This window comes from Rhodamnia argentea, chromosome 11 (genome assembly GCF_020921035.1).
Source record: "Rhodamnia argentea isolate NSW1041297 chromosome 11, ASM2092103v1, whole genome shotgun sequence".
NCBI lineage: Eukaryota > Viridiplantae > Streptophyta > Magnoliopsida > Myrtales > Myrtaceae > Rhodamnia > Rhodamnia argentea.
Genome location: NC_063160.1, coordinates 4,944,438 through 4,959,235, shown reverse-complemented (window position 1 = coordinate 4,959,235; position 14,798 = coordinate 4,944,438). Strand labels below are relative to the sequence as shown.

General features: G+C 39.7%; 2 protein-coding genes across 2 annotated transcripts; one reads left to right on the top strand and one right to left on the bottom strand.

Moving 5' to 3' along the window:
• Positions 1-3,968: 3,968 nt before the first annotated feature.
• Positions 3,969-11,094, top strand: LOC115739336 (nodulation receptor kinase-like). The gene is made up of 15 exons (XM_030672368.2): positions 3,969-4,308; positions 4,887-5,403; positions 6,213-6,676; positions 6,769-6,919; positions 7,095-7,166; positions 7,271-7,339; positions 7,448-7,519; positions 7,632-7,703; positions 7,800-7,972; positions 8,200-8,426; positions 8,557-8,683; positions 8,755-8,823; positions 9,450-9,639; positions 9,884-10,016; positions 10,422-11,094. The coding sequence occupies exons 1-15, from the start codon at positions 4,215-4,217 to the stop codon at positions 10,767-10,769; spliced, it is 2,778 nt and encodes a 925-aa protein (XP_030528228.1). The 5' UTR covers positions 3,969-4,214; the 3' UTR covers positions 10,770-11,094.
• Positions 11,095-12,985: 1,891 nt separating this feature from the next.
• LOC115739341 (protein BRICK 1) lies at positions 12,986-14,102 on the bottom strand. The gene is made up of 2 exons (XM_030672371.2): positions 13,836-14,102; positions 12,986-13,352 (listed from the first exon to the last, which is right to left on the bottom strand). Exons 1-2 carry the CDS (start codon positions 13,966-13,968, stop codon positions 13,228-13,230), a joined length of 258 nt encoding a protein of 85 aa, XP_030528231.1. The 5' UTR covers positions 13,969-14,102; the 3' UTR covers positions 12,986-13,227.
• Between the last annotated feature and the right edge of the window lie 696 nt (positions 14,103-14,798).

Genomic DNA, 14,798 nt, shown 5'->3' with positions numbered 1-14,798 from the left:
GCGGACAAGGTGACCCTCGCCCATATTTGGCGAGGGCCGGCCTCACCTCGTCTAGATGTGGCCGGCCGTCGCTTGGGTGAGGCTCATGATGGCTTTGTGCGGCCTTGACCCCCAAAGGCGAGGTCGACCCTTGACAACCAAGGGCAACCTTGATTAGCCTTTGCTAGTGGCCAACCATCGCCGGCCATCACCTAAGATGGCCACCGGTGAAACAAATGGAACGAAAAAGGAAAAAAGAAAAGAAAAAAAATCATAAAATATAAAAATGATAAAATACCCTTGATCGGGTCATTCTTTGAAACAATGATAGGACTTTAACCTTTTTTTGAAACAAGATCCACTTTAATCTCCTATTTGAGAAAATGATGGTACTTTAGGACCTTATTTGAAAATTTTTCAAAAAGAAAAAAAATAGAATTTCTAATTATTTTTTTATTAACTTTCTATTTTTCTTCTACATCGCCGGTCGCCGGACCATGGCAAGGCTCGCCCTCGCTTGAGACAGGCGAGCTCGACCTCGCTACAGGTGTGGGCTAGTGAGGGAGGTCGAACATCTCTTGCCTGCGCCTATGGTCGGTCGGGGTCGTAGCCGAGGCCCGACAACCAGTCGAGGGAAAGAAAATAAAAGAAAAAGGAAAAAAGAAAAGCATATACAATTAAGTATTAAACTATTAAAATAAAAAAGCTCAAGAGGAGCAATTTTGGAAAGTATTTTCTCCTCCTCGGATGAGAGAATCCACTTTCCTGATTTTATGAATGAATATTTTCGTTGATCGGAAAATATTTTCGGTTGACTTGTCATTTTGGCGAATTAAACAGATGAAAGTTGAGAAAACGAATATCCGGAAAGCGCTTTCACTCAAACAAGCACACCTTAAATGTATAGATATGTTCAAAACCTACCATATACAAAAGATTTGTCTGACTGATCACATTGTAGACCACACGTGTTTTTCGAATGGAATTTCCACGACATTTTTACCAATAGACGCATGGGCATAACAACTATGCTATTCAACCTTAAGGTTCGCATTTGGAGGCCGATAAGAAGAACAAATGATGAGCATAACAGTGTGAGTCGATGAGTGCTTGAAATAGGAGATCTATCTCTTCGCTGCTGCATTGTAATCAATCGAGCGTCGACCCTAAGAGTTAGCGAAAGCGTCAAACTCATTTGTAAACACACGAGAGGTGTGTTTAGAGTGAAGATATTTTTCTACGTGAGAGATAAAAGTGTGCGAGGTATTATCTGTAAATACTTAGATGTGTGGCTTATAGTTTGAGCTGAGGAGAGCGACTCTACCGTGTTGTGTGTGCAAAAGATGTAAGACTAGCTATTGGAGGGTCCAATTATTACTTAGGGTGTGCTTGTCTCATGAAAAACAAATGACTTGAACTGCAAAAAAAATCACTTGAATCACTTATAAAATAAATGAACGCAAAATATTTTCATCGTCCATGAAATTATTTAGATATAAATTATCATCGATAATAAACATATTTTTCATGGCTTAATTACTTCAAGTGATAGGAGCGAGTATTTTTTAAAAGATATTTTTCAAATCATTCATTTTTTTGCGAAATAATTGGAACCTTAGTCTAACGAGATTATTTTAGAAGGAGTTGGGTTTTGCCTAGCAGCAGGTTGTACACTTGCAACAAGAGGACATTTGGGCTCGACTGAACTTGTGCCTTTAAGCTTGTTTGGACAGCTAGGGTTGGAGGAGAGAGTAGACACCCTAAAGCCGAACCTATATCTGTATCTCTCACAATTTTTTCCCCTAAACTCTTTGATTCCCGTTGTTAAAATTGCTAGTTCATTTGCGTGTAGAGTCAAATTTAAGAGAAGGGGTTAGTTATAATTTTCACTTGAAAAGATAAATCACCTCATCTTGGCTACCTGTTTGGACGTGACAAATTTATCTTCAAATATTGAGCGGTTGATTAAATTGATTTATTCAAGAAATTAAGCTAATGAGTTATATACTAGGTAGTGTTGATATTTAGAGTCGGAGAAAAAATAACGACAAAGTGTCTATGTTGGTTCAGCCTCAACTAGGGTTATAGAATATGTATTTATAGAAGTACTAATTATAGTAAAGGTACGGATAAAGCATTATTACAAAAATACCCCACTATACATAGAACATTCATGTTAATACTCCCCGTCAATCCGAAATAGGTGTAACAACTTAGGGATTGGATCTCAATAGCACATGACGCAGACTAGGTAACACTTTGGTGAAAAAGTCCGCCACCGGATTTGCGGTAGGAACGTAGCGAACGTGTAGATCACCGAGCTACCTGCTCTAATACCATATGAGATCCCGCTCTAATGCCATATGAGATTTTGTGGGATCATTATCAACTGTTCTAAAAGTTTAAGTCGTTAGATGAATGCGTGGTTTAATATTTTAATTATTCATTTACTCCTCTTCATGCTTAGTCCGGTCTTTTGTCAAAATATTTCATTGGGAAGATAAATAAGGGTTTGCAAAGATTTGATCTTAGGACTTCCCGCATTGATACCATGCTGATATTTAGAGTTAGAGAGAAAATAAAGACGAAGTGTTTATGGTAGCTCAACCCCAACTAGGGTTGTATAATTATATTTATAGAAGCGACTAATTACAATAAGGATACATATAAAACATAATTACTAAAATAACCCACTATACATAGAAATTACACGTTAATAAGTGTAATAACAAAATTGGTCTTAAATAGGGGGGTGCGAAAGGTCATGATATGAGAGAGAGAGAGAGAGAGAGAGAGAGAGAGAGAGAGAGAGAGAGAGAGAGAGAGAGGGTGGTTGAACTGACAATGTTCTCAAGGTGAAAACGCTGCCCCTTCACGGCGGAGTAGACGAGAGCTTTGTTAGGACACTAAAGCCAGTCAAAAGTTCATTTTATCAATGCTTCAACATTTTTTTTAATCGAGGTTTTGCATGCACAAGCATATGATGCATCTAATAGCACCTCACGAAAAAGAGAATACTTCGCTTGACTTCTGTTGTGCACCTGATGTACCGTACAACTTTATAACACATTGCCTTAATTAAGTGACGAAACCAAAATTTATAATGTGGCATAAGATTTAATTATTATTTTCTCTTACATTTAGGAAAGAGAGCCGCGTGATGAATCAGTATAAAAAAAAAAAGTGAAGATAGAAATAGGGTTCTTGTATTGCTCTAATAAGACAAAAATACTAAATTCTTTTGTTGACATAACTTTAATTAAAATGGTGTATTTTGAGCTTATTTCAGCTTTTGACAACTTTATATATGTGAAATCCGATGAACACCCCTAACAAATTCATACAAAATTCTCATAAAAAACATGTGAAATTCAAAATATAGAGTTGATTGATATACGAGAAATATAGTAATTATTGTATCTGTATTTTTTTTTTCAGGAGGCACCATTTTCCAAACCCTAACGTGCCAAAAGGAATAGAGAGAGCATCATGGGTATAGAATACTAACAAAGGCTTGAAAGTTGAAGGTCAAGGTCAGGCGTTTCATAGGAAAGACTCCAAACATCTGACACGGTCTTAACTACTACAAAATTCTTCAACAAGAAAGAAAGAAAGAAAATTCTGGTATCTTTCCATGATGTTGCATCCAAGGTAACAGACAAAGAGAGGGACGAAGACGAGAGGTTGGTCCGCTCTATCATTTCCCTCCCAACCCTTTAAAATATCCACATTACTCCCCTCCTTCTACTCCAACAACACACAAAGATTGGTCACTTAAATTAACACGATTATTTAAACCTTAGTATACGATAATTAATTTGGTTCAATCTGATTATTATAATTCTCTCTCTCTCGTCTTCCTCCCTCCGCTCCTGCAATTCCCACATTTTGATGTCAAACCCTTTTCACCGAAGCTCTTCCTCTCTCCATACTCCGGCAATAGTCGGTGCCATTTTCGTCCGGTGAGGCGGCTGCGCCATTTAGAGGTCACTGACCATGTCTGAACAATCTTTCTGGTGACCCGATCGATCTGTTTTTTTCTCCCTTTCGGTTCTGGAATTCTGAAAAGTTTGTGAATTGGACCTATCTCTTTAGGAACTACTAAGGGCAAGTGCATGAATTTGGATCCTGGTGGAGTTGGTGGATCATGTGGAGCTTGATATGCAAAAGTTGTGAAAAGTGAGCTGATCTTCGGATGTTCCAATAGAGTGGTGGATCATGCTTAGCATAAAAGGATGATGGAGAGGTTGACCATTTGGCCTCTGGGTTTGGTCAATTTTGTTGCCTTTTGCTTCCTTGCAATTGTTCAATCAAGTTCTGCCCAAAAAGGCGAGTTAACCTAAGTTTCCCTTCATCTTTGTTATGTTTATTTTCTTGTACAATTTTCGATTTTATGAGTAATCACTGCAACAAAAAGTATTCATCCACATGGGGAATGCCAATGTTTCTGTTCTAGAATAAATGGACTCTTGTTTATGTGGTTCAGTTCAGACAATGTTGATTGCAGTCAAATGTCATGTGAAATATCATTAAGTTAATACTACATTACAAGTGCGCAAATCGAGGTCGATCGTACCGTAAACTGGCGGATCGCAGGGAAGTTTCTGTGAAGAAATTTGTCTGCTCAAATTTTGGTTTAATTTAATCAGTTACCATTAGGGATCTGATTATTGGCTCCAACCGGTGCCAACCGGCTCCAACCTGTAAAGAGTTGAAGTCACTTGCTGCAAGATATTACTTAGAAAACAAGGACGATACAAATAATTTCAATCGGACATAGATCTGCTTGTTTAATTTCCAATTCCAAACAACTTTAACCGAACAGAAATGTCCACAATTCGTGTAGTTCAGTTTTGGAAAATTTGCACAAAATGAAGTGTGTGAGAATGCTTGCACACTTGATGCAGGTTTCGTGAGCTTAAGATGCTGCGAGAAATCAAACTTGACGGACTCGAATGGGATTGTTTGGACAACCGACGATGAATTTTTCCCGGACAGGCAAACATGCCAGGAAATACTTAGGCCAGTGAAGAACAGCAAGGGAAATTACATCCGAACCTTCGACATAGTAGTCCCAGGGAAGGTGTGCTACCACTTGAGGACGCTCGTGCCTGGCCAGGATTACCTTGTAAGGGCTGATTTCTCCTATGGCGACTCATTGGCGCCGTCTCTGTTCGGCGTCCTAATCGGGGTCACCCCGATCGCTCTTGTGAGCTTGGTGAGCAAGTTGGCGGTGGAGGGGATTTTCCGAGTGCAGAAAGGCTACGTGGACTTCTGCTTGTTGAAGGAGGAAGGTGATCCATACATTTCACAGCTTGAGCTGAGGCCTTTGAACAATGATTCAGATTACCTGAATGGAGATTCAGGTACTGTCCTCAAGGTGATTAGGAGGGTGAACTTGGGGGGTACAGGAGGAGACATCAGGTATTTTTTATTCATTCATTCAAATTCGGCATGAAGTAGATCTCCATTGATTTATCCAAGAACGAGGGTCTTATTGAAATTTATTGTAGACTAAAGTTAAGGGGCATGAGAGCATGTTAGCGAAATTTGCATGTGAAGACACTAATTTTGAACAGAGATAATGACACAAATGGTCATTGAACTTTGGCTCAATGTATATAGTGACCCCCGAACTTTTAATTTGTTTAACGCAGTCCTTATACCGGCTTTAACGTCAGTTTGCTAGTATGCCCAATCTCAAGGTACAAAATTTGGTAGGAATTCCTACTTTTTGGTACACATGACACCGAATCTGTCACTTGGCAAATGTTGCGCGACGTTATAAACACTCTAGCAAGTAAAATATGATGGTCTGCGAAAGTGTCATCACAATTACTAGTCCAAAATGATCACTTTCCTGGATTGAGAGCAGACAACACCATAGTAGGAGTGAAATTAGGAGCGTCTATGTTTGATTACCTCACTATATACTATGGTCAACAAGATTTCTCCATGTCATGGTCATCAATCGAGACCTTTTACATGACAAACTACGTTAGCATCTAGTAAGATATTCCTGGTGATGATGTGAGAAATAGTCTACCGGTGGATAAATATTTATTTCCCAAGTCTGAGCAACTGTAATTTAGTCGAGGGTGGAGAATATTTTTCAGTAATCAGCTTTTGTTCATAGCAAATCCCAATTCACATTTTTTTTTGTCTTTTTTAAATCTTTCTCGTGTGGGCCGGTGTTCAAATGCACCACTTTTCTTCTTCTGTTCGAATTTCAGGTATCCTGATGACCCAAGTGACAGAATCTGGAAACCAGAAGCAGAACCCATTGGTGGAATCATCAATGCCACCACAGAATTCCACAACCATACAAGAGCACCCATCAAAGTCCTTCAGACAGCAGTGACCAGTTCAGACAGGATGGTTCTTTTCAGCGGTGGCCTTGACATAATACAATACAACTACACAATCTTCCTCTACTTTCTGGAGCTCAACAGCAGCATTGGGGTTGGGGAAAGAGTGTTCGACATATACGTCAACAGCGAGAAGACATGGAGTGGGTTTGACATACAGGGTCAAGGGTCTATCTACCGGGAAGTTGCCCTGAATGCGACGGCAAGTGGGTCTTTAAACTTGACATTGGCTAAGGTCTCGAATGAGTCTGTTGTCTTTGGACCCATTTGCAATGCCTATGAGATACTTCAAGTGCACTCATGGGTCCAAGAAAGTCTGCAAGGAGATGGTAAGTAAAAAGCAGAGTCAGTACTCTACTCTAGGTTATATATGACTCTAACAATGATATTTCTATTCATTGGTTTGGCTTGGTCTCTTCAGTGGATGCGATGTTGGATATGAGGCACGAGCTTTTGCAGAGTAATAGCAAGAGCGAGGTGTTGGCGACTTGGTGGGGCGACCCATGCCTTCCGATTTATTGGCAAGGCCTGGTTTGTGACTACAGTAACGGCTCCTCGGTTGTCACCAAGATGTAGGTCTGCTTTTGGCATCATCAAAAGATGTCTCCCTAACATGCTTGAAGATCTGTTTGATATTATTTAGTTGCCTTAAATATTCCAAGTTGTTCGCAATTAGTCGCCTCATATATTTCTGTTTGTAACCTCTCCTTTCACTTACTCTCAAACTGTAATATGTGGTGATTTCAGGGATCTTTCTTCGAGCAAGCTCACTGGCTTTATTCCTTCAGGCATTGCCAAGCTAGTGTACTTGACTGAAGTGTAAGTATCAAGTCCCTCAATTCTTTCTGCTTCTTGTGTTTTGCCATGATTGCTTTGACATCTTTGTCCAGGAGTATAACATTTGCAGTTCTGATTCATTGTAGGAATCTTAGCTACAATCTTTTTTCTGGAAAAATTCCATCATTTCCGACATCCTCCTTGTTGAGATCACTGTAAGTTCTCTCTTAGGCTTAACATTGTTTTCCTCTTCCTCAATAAGTGATTTACTCGTGAACATTTGTGTGCCCGTCGTTAACTTGTCGGTGAAAATTATCCATCAGAGACGTACGTGGAAATGACCTTCTGAGTCCAATTCCAGGATCCCTGTTTTCGCTGCCATATTTGACAACATTGTGAGTCCTTTTGTTCATTTTCCATTTGCGATCTGTTTCTTGTTTGATAATATTCTGTCTTATGGAGATCATATTGCACTCAACACATTACCTGGCAACTCTGTTCTTCCAGATATTTTGGCTGCAATCCACATTTTACCAATGCTCCTCCAGCTAGCTTCAAAAACTCGAATCTCACCACAGAGTATGGCTATTCTTCACTTTAAGAACCGGCACTTGAAAGTATTGATATTGCAGACAAAAGGATGAAACGGTTCCTATTGTTGGCATGTTTGTACAGTCATGGACGATGCACAGACCTGGAATCGCCTAATTCGAAAAAGGGACTTGTCATCATCACAGTTGCATGTGGATCTGTCCTTACTATAGCTTTGGGGATCCTCATTTTTTGCCTTTACAGAAGAAAGTGTGCGTTCAAGAGATATGATATCAAGGGATATACAGTAAAGAAAAGTGAGTTGCCTTTCTGATTTCCCCTTGTACTCATGCATTTGAATACTTAGTTTTGGAAGGAGGAAAGAAATTGATTCATTCAATCTAGCAGTCATGTGGATTAGACGTTCTGGACTAGTTGATTAACTAACGTGTTGGGCTCGACAAACATGTCAATTCAGTGTTTTTGGATCAGTTCTTCATGTCAAGTTGATTGGTTTCTGAACAAGGTTTAAATGAAATTGCAGATGCTGTGTCATCAATACCAAGCAAAGAAGATTTTGTGTTGAAATCCATATCCATTCAGACATTTACTTTGCAGTGCATAGAGGCCACTACCCAGAAATATAAGACTCTTATAGGCGAAGGAGGCTTCGGATCTGTGTACGGTGGTACTCTGCCAGATGGTCAAGAAGTCGCAGTAAAGGTTAGATCAGCCACCTCAACTCAAGGAACTCGCGAGTTCGAAAATGAGGTAATTGTCGGTGCTTTGTCCATCCAAACACTGTAGGACTGATCGCAGCCTCCTGTATATTGGAATCATGATTACCATTTTGACATTGTTTGCATACAAATCGAACTCCACTAAAATTTTTTTATTGCAGCTAAACCTTCTTTCAGCGATTAGACATGAAAATCTGGTCCCTCTGCTCGGTTTTTGTTGCGAGAGCGACCAGCAAATGCTCGTCTATCCTTTCATGTCCAATGGCTCTCTGCAAGATCGCCTTTATGGTAATTCTCTTCGAAACTCTTTCGAACTGTTGACTCATATGCATAACTAACTAGTCGGGTCTTTTGGACAGGTGAGGCCTCGAAGAGAAAGATTTTGGATTGGCCAACCCGACTTTCTATTGCTCTTGGATCTGCAAGGGGTGAGAAAATCGGGAGGACTGTCTTCTTGTTAAGATCTTTCTTCTCTTGTGTTGGTCTTGTGTTTGGTCATCAGAATAAAGAACATGAGCTTATACTTCTAGCATAACAAGCTTTTATACTTGCGATTGGTCCTAGATCTGCTTAGACGTTGCAAAGGATACAGCAGTTCTAACTTAAAAAAGATCTCCCTAGGGAAAAATTAAGGTTTATACCAATTCTACAGCTTGGTTGCCACCAAATGTTCAGACAATCTCATCTTCAGCTTCCAAAGGCAATCTAGGTATTGCCGGAAACACAGTCAATATTTGATACCATTGCTGCAATGTCTATGTACTTAAGAAGCTACAGAAGGAATAACTATGATTAAGGTTCTACAGACACTTAAATAATCCTAAGGCTATGTGGACACTACAAAAGACTCGTAGGATTAAGCAAGGTATATCTTCATGATGCAGGACCTTCTTTGCATCACTCATCTTGACAGTTGCAGTTCAGTCTGTAAAACTGAATGCTTAAAAAATGGAAGAGTTTCCTAGAAAACGAACATGTTAAGGTACTTTATTTGTGAATCTGTTCACAGCCATCGCCTAAAACAGTTTTTCCCTTGTTTCTTTTCCCATCTCAGGTCTGACGCATCTCCACAATTTCTCTGGGCGTTGCGTCATCCACAGGGATGTCAAATCGAGCAACATACTCCTGGATCAAAGCATGAATGCCAAGGTAGCAGATTTCGGCTTCTCCAAGTACGCGCCGCAAGAAGGGGATAGCGGTGCTTCTCTTGAAGTGAGGGGGACAGCGGGATACCTAGATCCAGAGTAAGCTCTGTCTGTCATTTCATTGTTTGGTTAGGGTACATTAGTTTTCCATGAACAAGAAGAGTTAGGACTAGTCATGGTCGAATATCTTTGTGGAATGTCCTAGTGTGATCTTGACGGTCTGAACAAGAAGTGTCAAGCACGGATAAGTAGCGCATCGTTTATGCATTTTAGGCATCAAGGGGTAATGTCTATACAGAAATTGATAGACAGTATCAAGCATGTTGTTGCTTGGATGATTCAGGTACTACTCTACCCAGCATTTATCAGCAAAAAGTGATGTCTTCAGCTTTGGGGTGGTTCTACTCGAAATCATAAGCGGTCGAGAGCCTCTAAACATACACAGGCCGCGCAACGAATGGAGCTTGGTTGAATGGGTATGCCTTTTCACCTACAATCTTAGTTGCTAGAAACTGAAATACTTCATCTACTTTTTAGCTTGAAAAATCTCTTTTACCTCTGCTATCACCTCAAAGTATGCGCAGTAGTTGCACCAAATCTTTTATTTGTGGAACAACGAATCAACTAAAATAGTGGAGCCGACAAAAGTAGAACTAATGTTCAACTTGATTATTCTGTTGGTTAAGGTTTAAATGTTGAAGTTCTAATGGGATCCGACGCGTCTTTACTATGAATCCAATGGCCACAATATCGTCAAATTAATCTTATTACTTCCAAACACATTTTACATCGTCGGTTTAAATATTAATATCTCCCGACTCTATATCAATGTTGCTTGTACCTCAATAAGAACATGCTAAGAAATCCACATTGTCATGCAGGCCAAACCCTACATAAGGGAACAAAAGATTGATGAAATTGTAGATCCCAACATAAAGGGAATGTACCACGCAGAGGCAATGTGGCGAGTGGTGGAAGTGGCGCTGGCCTGCATAGAGCCCTTCTCAGCTTACCGGCCGAGCATGGCTGACATCGTGCGGGAGCTCGAGGACGCTCTGATCATAGAGAACAATGCCTCCGAATATTTGAAGTCCATCGACAGCTTCGGTGGATCCAACCGGTTCTCAATCATCATTGAGAAAAAGGCTGTTCTGTCCCCCACCCAGGAGCAAGCGGCGGAACCGTCGCCTCTTGGTTCACAACCCTTGGCTCCTCCAGAACCTAGATAGAAATTTTGTAACTGCTTAGAATTTATTCGCAACAATGTAGAAGAGGAGCAGATGAAAACTGAAGGGTATGTCTCTCCATGTTCATGTGCAGGGGAAAATATCCAACCAACCCTCTTAAAGTCTAAGAAAGTTCACGTCAAGTACTTTGTAATGGATCAACTCCATTCCTTGTCAGTATTTTGGTATAGCAATGAAGAATTTTTCCTGTAATCGTACTTCAGACACAATTCCCCATTATCCGCCAATAAGATGACTGAACATAACTGAAACGACCTATCTTGGACGAATGTATTGTAAGCCTTTGTCTTTAATGATGATAATAGATCTGCCATCGCGCAAGCGATTCATGTTCGCTTGAGTTCATGCGATTCGATGGGTTCCAACTTAAATTTCAAGTGATTGTTAAGGAAAGAAGACCGATGCTTAGTCTTTTAGACCTATCAGTAAAAATTTTCGGGAGATCAGTAATTACACTCTTCATCGTAATAAGAGAGATAAAGATCTAATGCATCATATTCCTTATCTGGATGTCCTACATTAGTCACATACTATACCAGGATGTGATTCTGAAACCTTTTCTCCTACAATCTGCAATAAAATTCAAATGTTTGACAAATTCAACTGGTTGATGCTGCTATTTACAAACCATAACGACTCATAAATTACCAGCACATTGTCGTCAAGTTCCAAGGGTTCTTTCAAATGCCGAATTGAATCTAAGCAGTCAATGAAAATCCAGCCATTTTTAACAGCAATGGAACTGCAGAAACAACTCTCCAGATTTTGCAAAATTCAGTGTACTAGAGTCGACTATCCTACAATTGAAAACTGTAATTTACGTGGAGAGCAACTTTTCATTCAGTATGTGCTCATCATTGCGTGTCATGTTAACTGTCAAATGAACCTACACGTAGCTAGTACATTTTTGTCTCCCCTTCCCCTCACTAACAGAGAAAAATTGGCCAGGGATTCACAAACCATTGGCAACAGTACCACAAACATATTGACCATTTCCAGAAAGAAGCCATGGCAGCCCATTGACCATGGTTCACACGATCGGATCTGCATTAGATTGTTGCATTTTCTGGCACTCTACTATAAACTAATGTACCAAATCCAATGGTACATGTTAACCAATCAGCAGAAGATATAGAGAGAACCATTGCAAATCTTGAATGGAAAACATATCAATTTTGGATAGCACAGATGTGCAAGCCAATACAGTTTAAAATGCACTTCGCCATCAAGTCCAACATGGTTATAGCCAGCTTATGGCTGAATCATGAAGGTAGAGCTCCAAATTCTGAAGTAGATACAATAGATACAACAGACAATCTAACATCCAAAAACTGCTTGCAAATTCCTTGATCTGAAGGTCAAGGTAGAAGACAACAGCAAATTCTGGAAAGTGATCAAAAGTTGCAATTACAAGAAACAAATGAGAGCTGAAATTCAAAAGAAAAAAATTAGAAGTGTCAATGTAGTCCGTGCATGAAGACGGGGGAAGGGGAAGAAGGAGAGGGGGGGGGGATGGGGGATTAAGTTTGGGGAGAGTACAACTGTTATGGCATCACTTAAACCCAAGGGAGACAAAACAACAGTTCTGAGATTGCTTGCAGAAGTGATTTATCCATTGCCCAGGATATAGAAAAAAAATCACACAGATTCCTCATTTAATTTGCACTTTGGAGACAGTAGTTGCTCCTTTGAACGATGTTGTACCAAACCCTAAAAAGCTTTCAACTCGAGATGTTCGAAAATCATACCTGTTTAAGAGTATCATCATTCTGCTTGCAAGTCTCTTAAGATTTCATCATGGCAATTAATTGACAACCTCGTATGAGTATGAGATGGTTCAGCGTAATTCCATCACAAAAGGCTATAATTAAAGGCTAGTAAGCACTTTTTGGCAGTGAGAACTTTACATTAAGTCTGTTCTGTCACCTATTGGTAGAAGCCAAAACTGATCATGCATTATTCGAGAGAAATGACCACTTAGAGAGTAATCAGTTTCGTAGTCTAAATTTCAAGAACTGATCTAATACAGTGACTGATATTCAGATATAATAGAATTCCTTGACAAAAAAAGGGAGAAAAAAATCAGAGAACACAAGGGATATTGCACGAGACACTTTTGGAAACACACGATTGCCTACAAGTGAATTGCTATGAAGGAAAAAAATGATGAATACTGTTCAGACAGAGAGAAGCTAGACTCACAAAGTAACATATCAGAGAGCTGTTTAATAAGCCAGAATATTACAACTTTTTTTCCAGTAGTCCTCCAAGATTGCTTCCTACCAATAAGCTACAATCCCCAGTAAGAACTTTTTACACCCATCAACTCGTATATCAACCTAAAAGCACCAAGCCGGGTCCACTACTCTTCAGAATGGGACACAAGACCCATGAATTTGCAGATAATAGAGAGCTTACAAGACGCCAACAGATACGCGTTTCAAGTGTTAAAAAGGGCTGGATTCGCTGATGCAGTACCCACTTGGACTTCGAGCAGCTCAAGACGACGCTCCAAGAGATCGAGCTTCTCATTCAACGACGCCAACTTACTCTTGGTCGTAGCTTCTGTTGGTGGATGTATAACCACATTAGAGGAAAATATACAAATTCCAACGGCTTAATATCTTGAAAAAAAAAAAAAAAAACACATCCACATAATCAGCCAACCCCATTCTTTCTTGTTAAATGACAAGGAAAGAAGGCGAACCCAAATCAACGCACCTCTATCATGAGCTCCAATTAACAACAATTTAGACATCAACAAAGCAGAAAAGTTACTGCATTCCTTTGGTGTCAGCTCATAGAATCAATCTCATCAAAGCGCAACCAATCTAAATCTGTTTAAACATTATCCCGGTCTCTTAATTCACCCCCAGACCATGAAGCCGAGTATCGAGCGAAAATCAATCATCCTCCCAGATCAGATCTTTACAAACAGGGCCGAATCTAGAACCAATATGAACCCAGGAAAAAAAAAACAAAAAACAAAAGGTGCGAAATTTAAGCAAGGAAAGACATCGCGATTGAGATTGAGAACTCGAATCGCACCGAATTGGACGAGGAAATCAAAGAGGCGACGGACGTTGAGGGAGATGTGGGAGATGAACTCGCGGTTCTCCCAGTCCGCCTGCACTGCGATGCCCACGTTCACCGCGTTCGTTATGCCTCCCGCTCTCGCCATTGCTTCAGCAAGCGCAATCGGATGTCGGAGGAGAGACTGGAGATTCGGAGGACGGGAGAGATCGACTGAGATTGAGTGAAGTTTCTTCGGTTTCACGACTGAAGGATGTTTTTCCCTTCGGTTTTACGACTCACGAAGCTGATTCGGGCTTTAGCAGAAAAGACAGTTGAAAAAAAGTTTATTCAGTTTTATATTTTTTTTTTCTTGACTAGAACAATACCCAAAAATTAAACAATAAAAACCAAAAAGTCACTTTTGGCAAAATTGTTCATGGAATAAACTCCATTATGGATCTGACCCAAAAAAAAAAAAAAAAAAACTCCATTATGGTATTCTAGTGTCACACCCCATTTGTTCACTCATCCGAAATGTTAATCGCGCTACTGATTTCTATTCTCCAACCCCTTTTCCAATACAGATGTTCTCGCTAGATATGTCAAATCGGTATAAGTCGGGTCATAAATTGGGTTTCAAGCGAGTTCTGGTCTCATTTTGCTTATCTCTACCTATATTACTAAAACATTTCTATATTTAATCTAATATAGGAAAACTTATTTCTTATAAATTTAAAAAATTAAACAAGATAGAACAAGAAAATAAAAAATTTGATTTTTTTTCATTTTCTTTTCCTTTTTTTCTTGGAAATCCGAAGAGGGTCGTGAAGCCCTCCCCGGTCGTTGATGATGGTCGTGGAGGTCGCCTTCCCGGCCCTCGTTGGATTTGGCCCAAAAAAAAAAAAAAAAAAAAAAAAAAGAATTTAAATAAGATTAACAAAATGACTTGTTTATTATGACTCACTTAAAATAGTTGGGTAACCTATTTAAGACACA

Excerpts from the sequence above, each read along its gene's own strand:
- LOC115739341 (XM_030672371.2), bottom strand. The coding sequence starts at position 13,968 with ATGGCGAGAGCGGGAGGCATAACGAACGCGGTGAACGTGGGCATCGCA. Across the intron at positions 13,353-13,835 it reads TGATTTCCTCGTCCAATTCG|AAGCTACGACCAAGAGTAAG; the intron begins GTGCGATTCGAG and ends ATCCACCAACAG.
- LOC115739336 (XM_030672368.2), top strand. The coding sequence starts at position 4,215 with ATGATGGAGAGGTTGACCATTTGGCCTCTGGGTTTGGTCAATTTTGTT. Across the intron at positions 4,309-4,886 it reads ATCAAGTTCTGCCCAAAAAG|GTTTCGTGAGCTTAAGATGC; the intron begins GCGAGTTAACCT and ends CACTTGATGCAG. Across the intron at positions 7,704-7,799 it reads AACTCGAATCTCACCACAGA|TCATGGACGATGCACAGACC; the intron begins GTATGGCTATTC and ends ATGTTTGTACAG.